The sequence below is a fragment of the Anarhichas minor genome, unplaced genomic scaffold (assembly GCF_050575085.1).
Source record: "Anarhichas minor isolate MPS153535 unplaced genomic scaffold, ASM5057508v1 ptg000021l, whole genome shotgun sequence".
Taxonomy (NCBI): Eukaryota; Metazoa; Chordata; class Actinopteri; order Perciformes; family Anarhichadidae; genus Anarhichas; species Anarhichas minor.
Window position 1 is genome coordinate 8,782,739 of NW_027466467.1, and position 20,585 is coordinate 8,803,323.

General features: G+C 42.9%; 1 protein-coding gene across 43 annotated transcripts in view; it reads right to left on the bottom strand.

The window, feature by feature from the left end:
- celf4 (CUGBP, Elav-like family member 4) overlaps positions 1-20,585 on the bottom strand; it is a 71,909-nt gene that overhangs the window by 5,424 nt on the left and 45,900 nt on the right. For 9 of the 43 annotated variants that reach the window (XM_076096196.1, XM_076096175.1, XM_076096207.1 and 6 more), the window contains exons 3-8: positions 8,381-8,429; positions 3,162-3,290; positions 2,118-2,197; positions 1,624-1,776; positions 1,209-1,341; positions 304-456 (exon numbers count right to left, since the gene is read on the bottom strand). In XM_076096196.1, coding sequence (XP_075952311.1) covers positions 304-456; positions 1,209-1,341; positions 1,624-1,776; positions 2,118-2,197; positions 3,162-3,290; positions 8,381-8,429 — 697 coding nt within the window. Of the gene's footprint in view, positions 1-303; positions 469-1,193; positions 1,348-1,623; positions 1,777-2,117; positions 2,198-3,161; positions 3,291-5,703; positions 5,728-8,377; positions 8,430-20,585 lie in introns of all 43 variants that reach the window. The other 34 variants (XM_076096211.1, XM_076096193.1, XM_076096177.1 and 31 more) reach the window with 8 other exon arrangements.

Genomic DNA, 20,585 nt, shown 5'->3' on the forward strand with positions numbered 1-20,585 from the left:
GCCAAACACTCATCTCCTCGACATGCTGACTGTCTGTGGGCTAAATTCGTCTGGCCTCGGCCTCCTGAACATGCTTCAAGGCTATTCACGCCTGTAAGCCAGCAGCATGCACACTTTCCCGCTACAATGGATGCGTTTACTGCAGAGTGTGTCTCTGAGGATTTTAGCTTCATTTTCAAGACGTCATGGTTTAACATGGTAAACAGTGTAGCCATAATTTATACAGCTTTATGATTTGTTTTCTGTATCTCTGAGAGTTGTTTTGTGTGTTTGCATACATGCCCCTGAATTTATCAGCCTTACCAGGGTAATGGTGTATTCCGTTGGTGAAGACAGCCTCTGCAGGAGGCTGCCCATTGGCCTGGGGGGGCGGCATGCCAGTAAAACCATTTACACTAATGGGGGAGGAGATGCTGGTCACTGTGGGGGCGCTGATGCCTGGGGGAGTACTACCACCTGCAGCCAAGGGTCAGACGGGCAAAGACAGAGAGAAACAGTACGTTTTTTTTCGAGGACAATATGGAGAAGTTTTACTTTGACTGGACACATAGTAACTCGTGGAAATGTCAGAGTGGTCGGTCCAGTGGGCCGGTGAAGACAGTAAATGTCAGGGCGGATTTCTTGACCCATTATGTCCCTCACTGTGACAACAACAGCCATTCTGAATCTGAGACAGAATGGCTGTACGTTTACTCAGAGCACATTTTAATAACCTACTAGGCAATTGCCTGGATCGGCACTTTTGCAAGGGACGTGAAATGTGGCCTAACTACTCATGAGCAAAATTCGCGGAGTATCCGGTAGCAGTAACCAATAGCAGTAACTGCAGTCTCGCCCCCAGCTCTCACGAGCCAATGATAGCCTGGCCTACTGACAGCTACTACTGTTTGTCTTTGAGAACAACCAAAAGAAACGCAACGTGAGAAAAAGGAAATACTGCAGCATGTCTTAACGACCGAAATGATCGGAATAACCTAAATCGATCAAGAGGAAACTGTTGAAGAATCAAATTAGACCAAAAACAGAGGGATACGTTTTTCAGATAACTATATTGATCTCGGGAAAGTTACCGGTAACGTTAGCACCAAGAGACCGCAAACACCGTACTTTTACTTTTAAAATGTAATTAAAGTACTTTTAGTTGAGTACAATATTCTAGTACTCTTTCCTCCTCAGGCCCTTCACATTTGGTCTTTCCCCACTGTTACCTGACGTTGGGGTCATTGGTGCTCCTGGGATGCCATTGATGGTGGCCATGTGCTGCATCTGGGCAGCAGCAAAGGCCGCCATCGGACTGAGGTAGCCTCCCTGGCCTACTGACGCCATCAATGCCGCCTGCTGCTGCACCTACACAGTGGAGGAGAAGGGGATTCAAAGGAGGGTTGAGAATAATGTAAGGAAAGAGGATAAGGCCTTTAGATTATTGAGTTAAGAAAGAAAAAAAGAAAGGGGTGGGGGTATAAAAGGAGGTATTTCCCTAAGAAAATACAGTCATACATTCCTACTTGGATGAAGAACATCTCCTTTTGCTATTTCAGATTCCCATGTGAGCTAGGCTTGAACACTCCATTTAATCTCTGTGGTTCATTGAATGTATAACTGTGGATCACAAAGATGTTTTGCGGGGCATCTTGCCTGAGCGTAGGCTCCGTAGGCTCCAAACTGCAGGGCCATAGGGTTGAAGATGCCCATCTGACCAGCCATCTGCTGCATGCGGCGGATGGTGCGCTCCTTATCCGTGTCGGCGAACTTCACCACCAGACTGGATGAGGCACCCTGTGCACCAACCCAACCACCCACCCACACATACACACACAAACACGCCACGCAGAACATGTTAGTGTATACAGATACACATGACATAAGCTTCCATCAGCACTCGCACACACATCCTCTTCTGCCAAGGCAATGGCGTCAGAGCTGTAGCTGGCAACCATTACCCTGATATAGTTAGGATGGGTCAGATGCAAAGGACGAATTTCCTTACTGGGATTAATAAAGTATAGCTTAACTCAACTTTAAGACGGTAATTAAGCTCTATGTGACTCATCCCTCTACGTGACTCACCTCTCTCACATAAATCTACATGCTCACACACACAGATAAGATGTACTCACAGGCATTGTCTGGCTGCCGTGTAGTGCACTGATGGCTGCCTGAGCTTCAGCATGAGAGGAGTATTTTACAAACGCACAGCCTAAAGAGAGAGAGAGCGAGAGCGAAAGAGAGAGAGGATGAGAAAATGGCGAAGGGGAAAAACAGGCAGTGAGAACAAAAGAGAAAAGTTTTTCTGAAAAGTATATCATACAGTATCACCGCAAAACATCTCCAGGAACAAGACAACAAGTAAAAGGTTTCCTGTTTTTCACCAGGGATAAGTTTCCAAAGCGGCAACAAACAACGTAACCAAAACCCCCCTTTTTGCTGCGTCAGTGTAGCTCGACGCTCAATAAGTGGGCTAAACATGCCACTCTGACACCATTAACAACTTTGGGATCCTGTGATGGGGCTTAAAATGCCACAGCATTCTGGTGTCGCTTACTATTGACAAGCCCCGTTGATGAATTTGAATGATCAAGTTCCCAGTAATTATTGAGCTAAAGCCCACTTAGCCGAGTAAGCTGGCTGATGAGGCCTTGTTAATGGAGCTTCACGGAGGAATCAGAATGATCAAGCCCACTGTAATCATCGGGCTTAGTTATCATCGGGCCTCATTGATTGGCTGCTAAGCCCACTGATGAACTTCATGCAGTGAACTTGTGTAGCACTCTGACAACATTTGGAAAGGACAGTTTCTCTGGCGTGTCATGAAGTTAGGTGGTTAATAAGGAGGTTGACTTGGCTTTTGTCTTCGTCACAGCCGTGTAGGTTGACTCATGAGGTTAATGGGGTTCATCTGTAAAGTGTTGGTGGTTTATATCTCTCATCCCCGTGGGCAAAACCTTCAAATGGCATTTCCTGTTTAAATTGACAGGATCTACAGTATTCTTATGTAACCACTCCTCTGATGATTGTGAAATAGCCCGCTTTGACATCCCTCAACAAGGAGTGTTTAAGGGGAACTTTGCAAAGTCACCAACTTTGAAAGGCCAAATCATTTCTGTGCAGTAGCGTGTGAAAAGAGTCTGCTGGCTCAAAGTTATAAACAGCTATAAACTCACCTTTGCTGTTTCCGTCGGGACCTCGGAGGATGGTGCATTCCTCGATGCTGCCGAAGGACTCAAAAAGGCGCCGCACGTCATCTTCTGACTGTTGCTTGTTGAGCATGCCCACAAAGAGCTTTCTGTCTTCTAAAAGGAATAGGTCACGATCAGAGGAGCAGAGATGCCTTTTGATATTCGTCCCTATGTTCAGTGAAATGGAAGAGTTTTTTTTACTCATCTGTACTTGCATCTAGGAAAAAAACGTTTTGTGATATAACAGATTGTGTATGTTCTCCAAGGAGACATATGTTATCCACCCATTTATTCGCACATCTTTCGATCTCAATTGGGTTTAAATGAAGCCATTGGCTTGAAGCTATTTGCTTAACCGCTAACTCTTAATGAGTGTGCTTATTCTAAACAAGAGGTTCATGGTCCTAGGTAGGTGCTCAGCTCCATTTGGAAAACATCAGCAGTGCAATAACAATAGAATAACAATTAAAATGTTCATAACAAGTCAGTGACAGATGCCAATAATTACATTACATAACAACATGTAGAATTTGAAATTTGTTAACTGTCGTGACACATTTCAGCAGCACTGATTAAGCACTCCTCGCTCATTCAATGGTGCTTGCTGAACACTGTCTGTTGTACAATGTGTATTTTAAATGCTGAAGCATGTTTTTCCTGGTTGACCTGGTTTTCCATTTACTAATGTTATTCACCTGTGATTCAATTACAAATTTGTAGTGGAAGTCCTGGTCACAGGTGCGCATGGTGCAGCATTTCAACGTTTCTGCACAATTGCATCTTATTTAGTAATGCTTGCTCGACTTGTGTCTGCAGTAAATGTGTGTCCATAACTATGTGCCTATCTCTTTGTGACAGAAAATATTGCTACTGGCTCATATTTCACTAACAATCAGACTGAGCTACCAACCTGTTGAAAATGTAAGATAAGTTGCTAATATGGTAATCCATTATTCATGAGAGCACAGTGAGTGGATGTTGTGGTTACCCAAATCTTCCATGTTGTTTCAAGCACCTCTTTTATTCTATATTTTGATAGCTGTGAACACATCACGTGAAGAGAAGTCTCGCATAGAGAGACCTAACTCCACTTCTCTGTGTCAGTGGCTCCACACGTTATTATTCTGCTATAGAGAAGAAAAAAAAAAACCCCGCTCTGGCTTGTTTGTATTTCTTCAAACCAATCACAATCGTCTTGGGCGGCGCTAAGTAAATGAAGCCGCGTTGGTGCCCTTGCAAAGTATTTAGCGCAGATAGCAGGTGGGGGTGGGGGGGGCAATAGATGGCCAATTGTAGACTTATACCCACAGTCTACATCCAGTCAGACTATGTAAAGAGAGACAACACCTACACACATCTTTGTAACTTTGACCTGATGTATTTGTCGAATATAACGTGATGTCCCATGGCTTGTGTGACAATCCATGGGTCGGACGTTTCAGACTAATCAGCCAGTTTTAGTACATCAAGTACTACCTGTGAGGTATTAGACAGACAGACGCGTTGGTGTGCCTGTCCTCAGGTCAGAACATCATTAAAAGTTAATGGCAGTCTAAGTTAAGCTCGCCAGCTATTCTTTCCAGGGGGGCTCTGTTTACATGTGACAACACATTTGGTTGCTATTATTATTAAATATGCATCGCAGACAGGATGCTGGAGCCTGCTGCACAATAATGAGGCAGCAAGTTTGACTGTGAAACAAATTAGATAAAAATAAATGTAACCTAACAGAAATAACAAGTAATATGCACAAGTCAAAGGTTATGTTGAATCCAGAAGACAATTACATAAATGAGGCGTTGCACTGGAGAGTAACCTGTTGTTACACAGGAAGGTGGGCACATGCACAACACTTTCAAAATAAAATGCCCACTTTCTAAACATTAGGAAATCATTAGGACTCGTTCATGCTGTTATGAAGTCACACGGCACCAATTTAACACATCGCGTCTCTTTCTCATTTACGAACCCGTAGCAACCATTATTTTGCACATAGCAACTGCTGTCCTCTTTTTTCTTGATGTTTAAATGGGCTTTTCAGAACCAACACATAACCTCCCTCACCCAGATTTCTCTTTTTTCAAATTCTATCAAGAAACTTTTATGCTGTCGAAAAGAATTGCAGGACGAGAAATCATATACAAACTCTGTATGTATGTTTTTTAATAACACATAGCCAGACTGAGGTCCAGTATCAGTTTATTATTCACCTTGACAACATGAGTTGAGTCACTGGATTAGTGTTTGAGGGAAATTGTGAGGCAGATGGTGAAAGTGTGTTAGCGCACAACAGCAGCAGATGTTTCGGTGGGCAAGGCCGTCTGTTTTTTTTTACGTTGCACAGAATCTGAGCTTTGTGGAAATGGATGTATACGTTGGGAAATTAATGAGCCTCAGTGCAATTGTGTAGGGGGTGGTTATCTGTGTGTGTACGTGTGTGCGTGCTAAGGGTCCGTTCCCCGCTGCCTGTGCGTGACAGGGTGTCCTTGAAGAGTCAACAAGACTAATCTGCGCTCTGGCCTTGCACTGGGGGGGGACTGTTTACAAGAGCGGAGCGCACATCAGGGGGGAGGACACATACGTACACACACACACACACACACACACACACACACACACACACACACACACACACACACACACACACACAGACAGCATATGTCAATGACTCCCTGATTCCCCTTTCCTGTAATATTTAGTAGGCAGCAGGAGTATTATTAAGAATCATAAAATGTATTACTATGTAATTTAATTATTTATTTTTGCTCCACAGCAGAAATATTCTTTTCCTTTATCACATTATCAGGAACACTTTCACAGTAGTATTCCTACCTCCCTAACACTATCAGTTAGACACTGGTGGAAAGTCACTTTTCATATTTTGCATTGTATTTCCATTTTATGCTGCTTTATACCTGTACTGCACTGCAGGAAATATTGTACTTTTGACTCCACTACATATATTTTTAGACAGATTTCCGTTACTTGTTACTTTCAGATTAAGGTTTTATATTAAAACATGTATGATATGCTTCTAAAATACAATGGATTGATAGAGATTAAACCAATGGAGGCCAGTTTTTTTGACTTGAGACCCTTTATAGAAAACAGTGTGTAGTTGGGGATCCTTGTGTTTGAGATGTTTCACCAAAGAAGGATTTTCCGTCTGAACTTCCCAGATGGTTTCTTTTAAATGGGGGTGACTCAGCACCTCAATTCAGAAAGACAGCTGTTGGTCAATCTGCTTTCTCGGTTAAAGTAGTGGGGAAATGGTACACACACATTAGGGAGTCAGCCTTAAGCTTTGGTTAAAGTCAGCACAACAGTTTATTGTATTTATCATACTGATTCTATTTCTAATCTCACACTGAAGGGCTTTATGTTTTGAGCTCTTTTATGTTTTTGTTGTTCTGTGGTTGCATTTTGTCTCCCTGCCTAGTGGCAGACTGGTTTTGTGGATTTGGAGCTAGTCATGGTGAAACGTTGTACAATAGTGATACTCGGAGAGGTTGGAAGGAGATATGCGTTCCTAAAACGTTACGTTTCTACATAAAAACCTGTCAAGCTATCATACGTTTCTCTGACAGCTTGACGGAGTAGCAGTGGGGGTTGTGGGCTTAGTCGATGGTCAATTACTGTTAATTGTGTGCTGTCCCTGCAAAAATAAACAAAATAGATAAACAATTTAAATAATAAGCATAATTATTTCACAAAGATTATATACAAATCCAAAATATGAATAATATTTGTAGCATAACTTTTGTTCTTTTTGTTTTTCTTCTTTGCAACCCCATTAATCCTCTCACAATCCCCCTCATTTATTTAGCGATCCACGGGAGGGGGCCCAGACTCCACCAGCGACAACAGTAATATGTTACTTACACGGATGCATCATTATTAACAGTCTACTGTAATATATGACAATACAGCGTATCAGTCACAGGGGCCATTTTTCTGCAGAACAACTACTTTCACTTTTGGTACTTTTGTACTTTTGCATCAGTGTGATCATAAAAGGACTTTTACTTGTATTGGCGTATTTTTCACATTGGTGTTGTGCTTCTACCTCCACTGCAATTAAAATGTAACACCCTGACAGCGTGATGGAGCCTTGGATTCATGTCTGACAGAAACATCCAAGGGATAGAGAAGAATAAAGAAATAGACATAGAAATCATCTTGAAAAAAAAATAGAAGTGTGGGGAATAGAAGTGGGCTGAGGACGTACAGGGAGAGACAGACTCAAATAACAGACAGAGGTATGGACGGCCTGCATTGCCCTCACTTTGCTTCCTCACGCTTCATGCTCGCCTCTGTTCCCTCCCGCTCCATCAATCATACTCAGAGCACCACCAAACTAAATAGAAGAGGATGTCGCACTAGCTCTCTTCTTCTCCTTAAAGTATTTTTTTCCCCCTTTTACAGGCGTACCTCTTCCTCAGTCCTTATGTTTCTCTCTGCTCATCAACCTTGAACTCCTTGCGTGCTCTATTTTCCCCTTTGCCCCCCCCCCACTCTTTCCCTCTTTCCCATGACTGAAGAATCGCTCTGGTGCCAATTATATCAACGACTGCAAAAGTTTGAGACACTCCAGCCGAAAATGGTCAAACTGCATCAATCTTCTCTTGTACAGTCCATTGATTGATGTCAGAAGCAGGTCACTTCATGTCTAGACATAGAAAATGTGCTGTATGCTGTCTTAGCTGTCAATACAATACGCCACACATAGAATACCAGACAAGACATCCACTTTCATTCACACAGATCTGTCTATTGAATCTGCGGTTCATTTGGCTGATACGAACTTGTGACACAAGTCAAATAGGACTTGCTTTGTTGACGACAGCGTTAGGTGTTTGACAAAAAGAAGTGGCCTGTTTTCCCCTCAAGCATGGCATGGCACACATGTTTCTGTGTGTGCGTTGCATGTCCATGCATCAGTGCATATGATGAAACTCCAAGAAAGGAGCTTGGGGCAGCGCCAGCCAGGAGGAACACTGTTTACATAATGCGTTCTGAATACTGGAGGGTCCGGCTAGGCCGCGCCTGTCAGCCTGCGTCGAGGTACAGGGCATCGTCTAATGGGACAGATAATGGTGAGGCTGATACGCACAGGCAGCATGTTTGTAGGGCTAGAACAAAGGGAAGGAAAGTAGCAAGGAAAGGGGGGGGGAGGAAAAGAAGAAAGGAAGGGCGTACAGTACCTCCTCGACTCTCGCTGTCTGCTGGCTTCACCTGGATCGGTCTGTTCATCTGTGACCGAGAGAGAAAGAGAAGCAAAGAGAGGACAAAAGAGAATAGAGACAGAAAAAAAAGAAGAAGACAAGAGACAACCAGTAAGCATCATGTTATAGCACATGCTTCTACCCCTCTCCCTCCAAAAAAAAGTTTTTTTCGAATCACTCAGCCAAATTGCGGGTAAAGTGTATTGAAAATCTCCAAAGCTGTAGCACTTATAGCCATTGGGGGAATAGTTGGTTGGGAAAATGGGTTGGAAACATTATTTGATGTGAGATGAAAGGAGAGAGAAGGGTTGGAAAGGAGGATAAGCAGAGGGATGAAGGGAATGATAGAAAGAGGGATGGAGGGAGGATGGTGGAGAGGTAACTCTGGGTCAGCAGAGCTTCTGTGACTGTGTATCCTCTCTGTGGGTTCTTCTGGATGCTCGTGTGCTATCGTGAAGTGGTCTGTGTGTGGACTATTCAGATATAATCGGGTGGATGTTTACATACACACACAGAAAATTCAACAAGTATACACAGAATAAACATAGTATGCGTCACTACAAAATGTTCTTGCACTATCCTCTCATTTCACACAAACACTTTCTGTCCCCCAGTGAGACTTTTCCACAGTGTGCCCACCGAGGCCGTCCTTTCATTTCACTCCTGCCTGTCAAACCTTCCCTCTCCGCCTCACCACCCTGCTAAACGCTCGCCGCCAATCAATTTTTAATAATGCCAATCGCCACGCTGCCAGGAGGAATGGAAGGAGAGGAAGGAGGGGAGGGGAGGGGAGGAGAGGAGAGAAAAAGGAAAGGAGAGGAGAAAGCTGAGGATGAAAGGGGAGGAGGGAAAGGTCAAGGTTCTGTGTGATGCAGCATCAGTGTTTTGCTAAATGTCATTAAATCTTTTCTTCAGAGTTTGCTGATACAGTCATCATCTTAATGAATCTCGGGGCTTTCAGATGATTCACCAAAGGCGAAACCTTTGAGCACGGGGGACACAATGTCACGACGCAAACACAATTAATGCTCGGACCTTCACCCTTTCCTAGCGCTTCTCTGCTGCTAATATTAAATCACATCATTCTCCATATCACTTATTTAAAATGGAGTTACCCATTCCTTCCTCTCTCTCGTCTCCTCTCTCTCTTTGACAGCCAAGAGAAGCCTACTAATGTTTTTAATGTGCTGTGATGCATTATTTATCAGACTGGCTGTTGATATGGAAAAAGGACAAGAGGGGTTTAAGGAATTGGGGAAGGATAAAAAAAAAAAAAGGTGTTAAAATGAGTAAAAAAAAGTGAAAGACAGACAGAAGGATGCGAGTAAAAAACTGTGCTGGATAGGAAAGAGGGATATTTTAGGAGGAGTGAAACCAAACAGGAAGAAGAGAAACTAATGGAAAATGGTAAAAACACACACACAAAAAGAGAGAAATGTGGTGATGGAAAAGGAAGAGGGGGGAGGAATGAGGAAAAGAGGACATAGGGGGAGATGAGGACATAGATCAGAGTATGGGACAAGGTCAGCCCACTGCTCCCAAGGGACCTATAAGCTTGCATACATATGAGTGCTTTTACCGTGACCCATGGTCTGGCCTCAATCTGACCTAATTGTGTTCCACCTCCACTGGTTTTATATGCAAGTCTTAACCCGCGCGGTACGACAGCACTGACCCTCTGAGGTTGCGTTTCATTTTCCTGGTCCTAAATTCTCTCTGCACTGGCGTTTTAGGGACCTAAAATTATTTGCGTTTACTTTATGTTTTACTTAAAAAAAATTTAATTAAAAAAAAGCAAAACCGTCCCAAAAGTTATTAATATTTTTGTTGGACTTTTCCTTTGAAAAAGAAAAATATCAGCACCATTTCCCCCTCTAAAATCAAGATAATTAATGTTAATGATAATGTCTTCTGCATGTGACAAAACGCACCTTTATAATCCATGGCACACATGATAGTCATCTTATTGAAGTCAATATCTTTAATATGTAACAAATCTTAAAAGTAAGGCTGAAATGAGATATAAATATGGAATAAGATAAACATAAAAGACCCTCCCATGATTTCCCCCCCAAAATAGAAATTGCTAAACTCGCCCCTATTTTGACCCAACTCCGCCCCTAATAATGTTCGCACTTTGCCTTATCATAACATTTATTTCAGTTTAAAACTTTACCTCACTGTCATTCTTGATTGTTTTAATATTCAATCTTAACTGTTATCAGCCAGTCTCTTCATTTGTCATCGCTATAGTTGAGCCGCAGAACGTCCCCTCATACATTTTTTGATACAGTATCTAAACGATGTTAAGTGGTTAAACCATTGTTTTCTTTTGTCATTGAAAGCTGAGTGGAGATTCATGGGCTCTCTATCAGTGGTTTCCATTATCCCGGGCCCATAAACTGCTTCAAGGTCAGTTTTATCATCCTGCTCATAATAGTGTGAGTTAGCACCAGCCCACTGGACAACCGATCCCAAAACAGTTGTTAAAGCCAGACGCTGACTAGCACGGATAGCTCCCCCAGGATGTATGTGGTGGTGTTAGCCAAAGCCAGATGGCATCATTGAGCAGCAGAAGCAATACTATACACAGACAATGCATGAAGCTCTCTCTAGCCTAATGCCAGCATGATAAAAAAGACACACAAAAAGACACCGAGATGCAGACATGCATACATACAAACACACACACAGGCACAAGTGGGTAGGCTTACATGGCTAGACATGCACGCTTGGCTCATGCACAAACAAATAGGTCTATAGGCCTATGCATCCAAGCATGCATGGAAACATACAACAGGATACAAATAAGGACACACACACACACACGCACGCACACACACACACACACACACACACACACACACACACACACACACACACACACACACACACACACACGCACACAATGCATATGTAAATGTATCCTTGTGAGCCGACATGTTCTGTAAATTGGCTCATCTCTCAGCATGCACACCTAATACCTCGCATGTAGCGCGCCTTTTCTCCCCAGCCTTGTGAATGCGGCGGCCTATTCATCCACGCATATGCCTATTAAAAACACTACACACGTGCTCACACGCGCGGGCTTAAGCTCCATTGTTGCTGAAAGTCCACCTCAGCAGCCTCGCTTTAAGAGTGGCCTTCGTGTACCAAATGATCGACAGCTCAAAAAGAATTGTGGCTACACAAATGCACGGGCACACACACCCACACACACACACGCATATCCTTGCTACACTCCTCTGTTGATTATGTAACTCAATGACAGCGCTCTGCCTCAGTGCTGCCATAGATTCCCTGCTAACTAGAAGCTGAGGGAATACATGGTCTGCATGCAGCCTGTGCTGTACCAAACTGGTGAGTCATTCTTCTGAATCAGTCTAGTACGGCCTGAATGTTTAGCGAAGCCCACAAGATTAGCTGAAAACAGTGTGGGACTACAGTTTGCTGTATTGGATTCTACCTTGAAATGGGGTAAAATTGAAGTCCTTGTATTGATTCCACTGCGTTCAAACCACAGAAATTAAGTTACAAAAACACTGTTACGATGACAACTCTATTGGATTTATATCCACTGAATTTCTGTGTAGTACCTTGTTATGTCAGATGTGCTTCAATTACATTTTTTTACAAGTTGCTCAAGACAGTGCCAGCAACCAAAACCACAGACAAACTAACACACGCGGCCGCAGTAATTCACAGCACTCGCAGGGAAACAAGAGCGCGCAGTCACTTGCACTCCCATCATCGTCTGTGAAAAAGAATATTGAAAGTATGCTTTACGAAACTCTGGAGAGGAGGTAGGATTTTCTCATTTTCGCCCTCGTCTAGCAGATGTGTTTTTGAGAGAGAGAGAGAGTGGAGCAGTGCAGGCCAGGTCATTTCATTATCACAGTGAGAAAGCACTCCATGAAACTCCACCAGGGAGCCAGGGAGGCTGCCTTCATAATATACCTCTTCTACTGTTGTGAAGCTCTATTTTACATTCTGCAGCTAAAGGCCCTTTTTTTCTTTAACGTCAATTGAATTAAGGTGTTTGGGTTCTCTTTTGCTTTCTGTTCATACATATATTTACTGGTTCCTAATTGTACTGTGTATGAAAGCATCTGACAGGGACCAGCTCCAGGTGTTGAGATTCTCTGCGGGAGCATTGCCAGGGTACAGGGTACAAGTGTAACCAAACTCCGGTATTCGTACTGTCAAATGAACCACTGGCGCTCGACCTCGACCTGCTTTCCAAAGTATCTCAGCATGCACAACACCCATCTTGGGATGGAAACGTGCCAATGGAAACATTAGATGAACAAATATGGCTATAATCCTGAGATGCTTTTGGGAAACTGGGCCTGTGAACGAAAGGGAAAAAAAAAAAACCCTCAGTGGCAAGATTAGCTGAAGAACTAGAAACATTTAGCACGCATGTTATAGATTTCACCAGTGATCTCAAAGAGGACAACCTATTTTTAAAAGTATTGATTTTACAATAATTCACAGAAGCATTACACTCCCCTGGAATACTCCCTGCATTTCCATCAAGGCTCCTACTCTACAGTACATGTAAACTTTCAGTTTATTGACTTTTGCAACCTCTGGAGGCACAGAAGTATTTTACAACATCTGTAGCAATAGCGCAGCTCACACCCTTCCACCGCCATTACCACTGCAGAGCGCACAGAGCAGTGCCGTAATGTGACTAATGGAACTGGAATCAGCTTGTGTGAGCAGGGAAGTTATTTTTCCCATGGCGCACGATTGCGTTCATCGGGAGCAGAATTCAGGTCAGTCAGTCAAATGGCATTGCCTCAGCTCATACTCTGTGATCCTCTTCGCAAGTGCAAAGGCTAATCTCGGTAACAAGTGTTTTTTTCCTCCAGCCTACAAGTCACTCAGCAGACACAGCTAGAGAAGCGGTTGTTGTATATAATATTGTGGTTGGGAATTTACTAAATGTACCCCAATGCTAACAACATGCAAGCTCATCTCCTATTCGGTGACGCTGAATAGGAGATGAGGTGCAGTTAAAAATATATTTCTGTAACCAGTGGAGGAAGAAGAACACAGATCTTTTACCTAAGTAAAGGTAGCAATACTTGAGCGCAGAAATACTCATGCATTCAAATTTGACTTAACTATTAATTAAGTAGTAGCTTCAAAATGTAGTACGAAAAAATAGCATTCTCTTTGACAAGAATTTTTGGGCCAGTCTATAGCAGTGTTGATACGAGCTTGGAAGTTGATGAATGGTTAAATGCCACTTGGATTCCCATAAGGTTTATTCTCCACTAATGTCTACAGGTCTGAGTCAGTATTTTGCCTCTTCCCTGACCCTGTAGTTCCTTATCCTGACAAATGGCCAAACACCAAGTATCTCTTTTGTGAAACATGCGGAGAGAATGTCTGTGTGTGAGGGTAAAGCGGACTATAAAGCAAAACATCCCAATCTCTTTCCCTTTGTTGCGTTCTCTTCTGCTTTATCCCTTCTCATCTTTACAGAGGTGGGCAATCTGTATCACGTCAGATCAAGGATGAGGAGAGTATTTTCTGACAACGGGATGGCTTGGCCCAGTTGTTTGGGCTGGGATTGAGCGGCATGCTGCACTCAGAACTGAGTGGATGGGGCGAAATAAATATAAGGGGGAAAAAAAGCGTCCAAATGAATTATAAATTGGCACAGTCTGTGCTTTCTTTGGCTGTTACATCGCAGCATTGAGGTGGCTAGTAGAACAACGTGGCTGCAGTGTGCATCAAATGAGACACTGGCTCTCATTTATGTATTTCCTTATGTTCAAAATGTTCCAAAATGATGAAGCGCTGCACCAAAACTTACAGTAACATGAACAATAACATGCATGCAAAAGGACTTAATACACTCGAATTTTACTGCTGAAATGGGTTTGATGGCGGAGGTTTAAAGACACTTATAAAAGGGACTGATCTATTTGAATGGCAGAAGTTGCATGTTACATGACCTCACACCCCCCAAAATATCATCCTAAAGAAATTTTATAACTCTGACATCCCTGTTAGAGCAATGAATGAACAATACAATCACCGTCTTTCTCGGCCCGTTTCTATATGCTGCTGCTCGCTTCGTAGCGCTGCGGTCCCAGTAATGTCTACCGAGATCACAACGTCTCCACAAAGGCGGATGAAAGGGAAACACACAGAGATCACTAAAGGAGGCAAACCTCCGTGTCCAACCCTCTGATCATCGCGGATTCCTTCATCAACATGGCTTTTACACAGAACATGAAAACAGAGGAGGATAGATAGGCACGCACACACACACACACACACACACACACACACACACACACACACACACACACACACACACACACACACACACACACACAATCTGATTGATCCGAGAGCGAGGAAGATTATTGGTAACCTTTGGAGCAGCGTATGCAACAAAATAATCTCAATATATTCTCCTTTGCTTCCTGATTACTTTTCTTTGGCACGCTAACTAGCTCTGAAAATACTTTCTCCAACTTTCTGAGGACGTGTTGTTAGAAAGCTAGTTACAAAACACAGACATGCTAAAAAGTGCAAGTTATCACCCCCCCCCCACTCCTCCTCCACTCCTTTTCTCTTTTGCCTGCAGTTGGTTGGGAGAACAGCAATGCTTTTCTCACATCCATTGTTTGATCCATTTCACACCAGCCCACCTCTTCTTTATCTCCTCCTGTTTTCTCCTTCTTTCACTGGCAGGCAGCCTGAACACTGGCAGTAGTGGGACGGCTTTCGAGCCGTTTTGAATGAGAGGTTAAAATGCAAATGTAGTCCTCTTTCTGTTTTCCTTTCTATTCCTGTTCCAGATCTTATTATCCCCCCCCCCCCTCGCTCTTCATCCTCCTCTTCTTCTGTACGAATTTGTTGAGCAATAGAGTAAATGAGTGCGAAAACAATTTTTTCCACAGTGAGTAAGTGCCAAAAACTGTATTTTCCCCAGATTCCCCTTCAGTGCTCTACCTGGATAAGAATCGATGTGGAATGAGAGCAGACAGGATTTACGCTTCCTGCGAACACTTTAATAGGAATCGACGGTTGAGAATTCTGTTGTCACACCGTAACTGGATAGAAAAAGCACATCATCTGCACCCCCAAATGATTTTACCCTGTCAAAACCTATTATAGCTTCACACCTCCCTGTGACACACACTTGTACATCCCCTCACACACTCATGTGCAAATGAGATGCACACACACAGACGTATACATGTATACAAACGTGTCAAATGTTACATTTTCTGTATGTTTGTGACACATCTCACACAATCTGTTGTGAGCCTTGAACACAGATCGATTATCACCACAGCTTGATCCATCACAACAAGAGGCATTGCTAATAGAGAACAGCGCCGGGGTGAGAAACAAATACACACACATGCTCACAAACAACACAACCCCTTTGCGATAGTTACATAATTAGACATACAGCACCTTGGCAATCAACAGCTCTGGTGTTGCCATGGGGACTATAGCTTTGACTATAAAAAGAAAGGATCTATACGTGGAGGCGGTTGAGGGCGGAGGTGCGGAGCGAGGCAGCGAGAGAAAGAAAGAGGAGAATGAACAAGTGTGAGAAAATTGGTGCGAGAGAAGTGAAGGTGTCGCTGAGGGGCCGAGCAGCTCTCTCAGTTTGTGTGCGTAGTGCACCTGCATGCGTGTGATTAGAAGCGTTCAAAGCACCGCTGTGTGCGTATGTACGGCTGCTCCTGTCTGCGCGTAAGCTTGCGAGGAGGAGGAAAAAAAATAACATGACAAGGACAAAATGTGATAGAGTTGGTTAGCAAGTGAGAGTAAGATAAAGGAGAAAGAGAAAGCTAACTAGAGAAAGTGTAGAGGACAATTTTCAGCCTCTCTCTCCCTCCCCCTTCTAAGCTTACTGCATTGCCTGGGCTTTGCAGCATATAGTGAAGATTAGGCCAGACGAGAAAGCCATAAATTCTACTTTTCTCTTTCCAGAGGTGAACATAAATCACAGCTGGTACTGGCGTGCCATCACTGGGTTTTTGCTTTTCACTTATCTAATGAATAAAATAAAATAAAAAAGGAGGAGGATAAAAAAATACAAGTTCAAAAGCTGTCCTATTCTAAACGGGGCAGCCGGCTTTCACTTCCATCCCAGCACAACTTTTGTCCTCTTCTCCAGCCATCACTGAGGTATAGAGATGATGAGTTGGTTTCCCATAATTGGGAGTATTCATGAGCTGCATATCGCTGGACTGTGTGTGTGTGTGTGTGTGTGTGTAAATGTGTGAGTATGAGAAGAAGAGAGTGAGAGCTGACTTGAAAGGCCTGTGCATATGAAAGATACCTTACAGCATATGCAAATGTTAATATAGACACAAATAGCAGCACAGGCAAACACACCATGAATGCGCTAAGTGAGGAAATGCAACCACTCTTGTGTTCAAATACGCACAGAAATGTGCACATGCCCGCCCACACGCTTTCTTGCGCGCACGCACCTACACACACAGACACACACACACACTCTTGTTTCTGTCTCATAAGGTTAAGGGGTGAGGAGATGGTGTTGTAATGAGCTGTCACTCACAATGTATTGGAAAAAGGCAGGGAGAGGCACAGTGATGAAACACAAAAATCAAAATGTATATAGAAAGAAAAGAGAAAAACCGAGTCAGTGAAAAGTCACAGATTGAAAATATGCCTACTAATACTTAGTCGGCTGCATAATTTATATGATCGAGTAAAGTTAAGAAAACATGCTTTTGTCCCATGAAGCTCTTCTGTCAAACATAAAATAGTGATTTTATTTAAGTGACCATATCAGAATAGGGAATACTGTTTGCCTGGTTAACAAGTAGAATTTGTAATTTGTAAATCACTATTTTATGCTCGTTCAGCTGTCTGACAACAGACACAGAAAAATATGTGAAGGAGGATTACTCAACCGTTACTTTGGCATTGTTAAAATAAAGAAGAGGTGATTATGGAAAGCAGGATTGGGCCGAACAGAGATTTAAAGGAATAGTTCGACATTTTGCAACATCATACGGGGGCATTGTGAAGTCACCGCGAGGTTGACAGGCAACCAGCTCTGACCTTCTCTGTCCCCCTCCTTACCAGATGTTGGACAGTGTTTTTTAATTGCTGACCGAAATAGACGGAAGAAAATAGTTTTCCTATTAGGTGATTCAGTGTTGGAGAAAACCTTTACTACCTGAAAACGTTAGTCTGGATGCACAACATAAAAAAAGAAAAATGTAGCACATTCAAAGTTAAAACAGAACTGCAATTAGCGGTTAGTTTGTTTTGGACGTGCGACTTCAGGTACGGGATGACAAAATACAATGCAAGAAATCTGGTTTTAGGCTTATTCAAATCACAGATCAAATGTTACGAGGAAGCTTTTCACAACTCTGGAAAGTTATGACATCGACAATTATTTGATTTGATTTATTCTCGATGTTCACAGTAGGAACAGTAGAATGTCCTCATGCATGTTACAAAGTAATCTACCAGGATATGCACGCTTTCACATATTCAGTTGGCTGACACAGTGTGATGCCGATGATGCTGCATTGCGTTGTTGTAAAAGTTGAACCTATGGTTGAACTACTATTCCGGACGACTCTGTGTTTTCATGCACTGGCACCGCACTTTACTCTTTTAAGTAAATTCTGAAGTGAATGATAAGACTGGACATTTTGTCATGCAGGGCTAATGTCGCTCTGAACATGGCCTCAGCGTGGACGTTGTCTGAGTGGAGGGAAAAAGACGAGAGGGACGGAAAGGGAGAGTGAAAAAGATGAGAGCGGTGCAAATAGAAACAAAGAGTGAGGGAGAGGGAAGCATCACAAGTCTGTACTGTCCAACTAAAACCCTACGAGGGTTTCTATGCAATACATAACCTCAATACTCTGCTCTCTCCAAACTCTGCTCTGCACTGAAATGACAGGAGGGTAGAAGATCTAGACTGATAGATAACTCTTCTCCCCTCCACACACACACACACACACACACACACACACACACACACACACACACACACACACACACACACACACACACACACACACACACACACACACACACACACACACACACACACACACACACACACTCCCCTTCTCTTGCCTGCATATTTCCATCACATAATCACTAATTCCACACTCCCTGGCTGATAAAATATAGAAAAGGCAGGAAGAGAGAATGCGATGAGTGTCGGAAACAGAGCAGATCGAGGGAGGAGAGAGGAGTAAGAGTGGAGGAGGAGGAGTAAGAAGGAAGTGATACAGTCAAATCTGCCTGTTAGGCTCCTCCAAAGAAACAACAGGGAGTTTTTCAGTAAGTCAGCTCTGGCTCCCAGCTAGAGCCCAGGTGGGCGATGTGAATGTTCTCTCACTCCCACACACTTAAGAGTCAAAAATATGCACATGCACGTGATCGAGTATACACACGCAGTATACACATTTGCACATGCGAGCGCTGATGTTTGCATGTACTGTAGCGGCCTGCATACGCTCACACACGCAGGAAGAATGCGCACAACGCAATGTCAAACAAGAAAACACACTCAGGGCAGAAAGGAAGAATCTTTTGTCTTTGTCAAGCGTTCCAGAACGCCACGGCCAAAATGTCAATCTATCTCTAGTCTTTGTCTTTTATTGCTCTCATTCATTCTGAGATTCACCCTGAGGGCTTCTGCTGTTCAGTGTCCTGTAATAATGCCAAAAGCTTGTTCAATCAGCTTTTCCACATACAAGAGCCAAGAGAAGACTAAAAAGGAAGAAGGCTTGAATTGGTGACCATGAAAATGAATGTGTAGCACTGAAAAATAAATTGGTTACAATAGGAAACATCCCTTCGCTTTATTTTCTCTTGCGGTTTCAATATCTCTCTTTGTCTTTTACTGTTTTTCTTTCTTCATATACATCGGTTTCATTTGTCAGCCCCCTCTGTTTCTTACCTCGTACAAAACTGAGGGTTTGGCTGAGGATAAGAGGAAGAGAGTTGAGAAACTAAGTGTGTGAGAGATAGAGAGAGAGAGAGAGAGTTTTAAGTAGCAGCAACCGAGCAGCACCAGGTTCGTTCCTGGGGGAGGTGAGAAAGAGGGGAGGAGAGGGGAATACGATTTCATTATTAATGGAGGAAAAGTTCCTTCAAATTGAACCTATAAAGTATCTCTGCTGCCTTTCCGTTTGAACAGAGGGAGACTGGGACAAGAAGAGGAGGGGAGAAGATCTGAATGAAGAAGTGGGGGAAGAAAATGGCAGGAGAACATTGTTAAGATTTTATATTTGTTGTGTTTGTTGTGTTTTGTTGTGTCTGGTTTGATTTGGTCGTGTTTATTGTCTTACTTATGCAGTAAAGGTGGTGGTCTTTGAATGCAGCATAGGTACACATTTGAGAAGGAAGCTTCAAAGCAAGACTAAGTAACATTTTTTTAACAGTATCCACTGGTCATGCGAGACCAAGGAGGGCTGTAGCAGCAACACTTTGCAGTGTACTGAAGAGAGCAGGATGTATTTCATTACTGTTAATTTGTAAAAGGAAGATTTTTTAAATTTGTCTCTCAAAATGACACAGTCTTACTTTAAAATGTCCGTATTCGACATGGTTCCTCATCACTGAGTTAATTTAACTATTCCGCACTGCATGGCAGAGTGTTTTTGTTTTTAAGCAGAGGAGCTTCTGCTCACATGCCATGCGCCCTTGGTATTAATTTAAGTATATGCTTTGATGTATTCAGCAGGAATGGTGCCAAAACACAGCAGTTTTTCATATTCATCTCATCTTGTGAACAGACCCCCTTTACATCTGGTACTAAATGACTCAAATCAACTTGGATTTTCTCCAAACTGAGCTTAACCACATGAAAGTGCATGTGTAAATGCACCCAAGATACACCAGAGTAGGTGATCCAACCACCTCGGGGATCCATTTAACCATTATGATGCAACAGTGTAAATTCAATATTGCTTTGAATTCGAATACATCTACATACAGTATATAGAAATGCAGAAGGAAGTGAGATGTTTAGATTTTTTGTATTTGTGCCTCCCTTTGCGTTTGAACAGATCTAAACTGTCTGCTGCTCACACCACCGATATTATCAGTAATTGCTTGTTACATGAGACATTATAAAAAGTAAATGCATAATTACAACTTTCCACGTGTTTGAATGGGTTTGCACTTTCGAGAA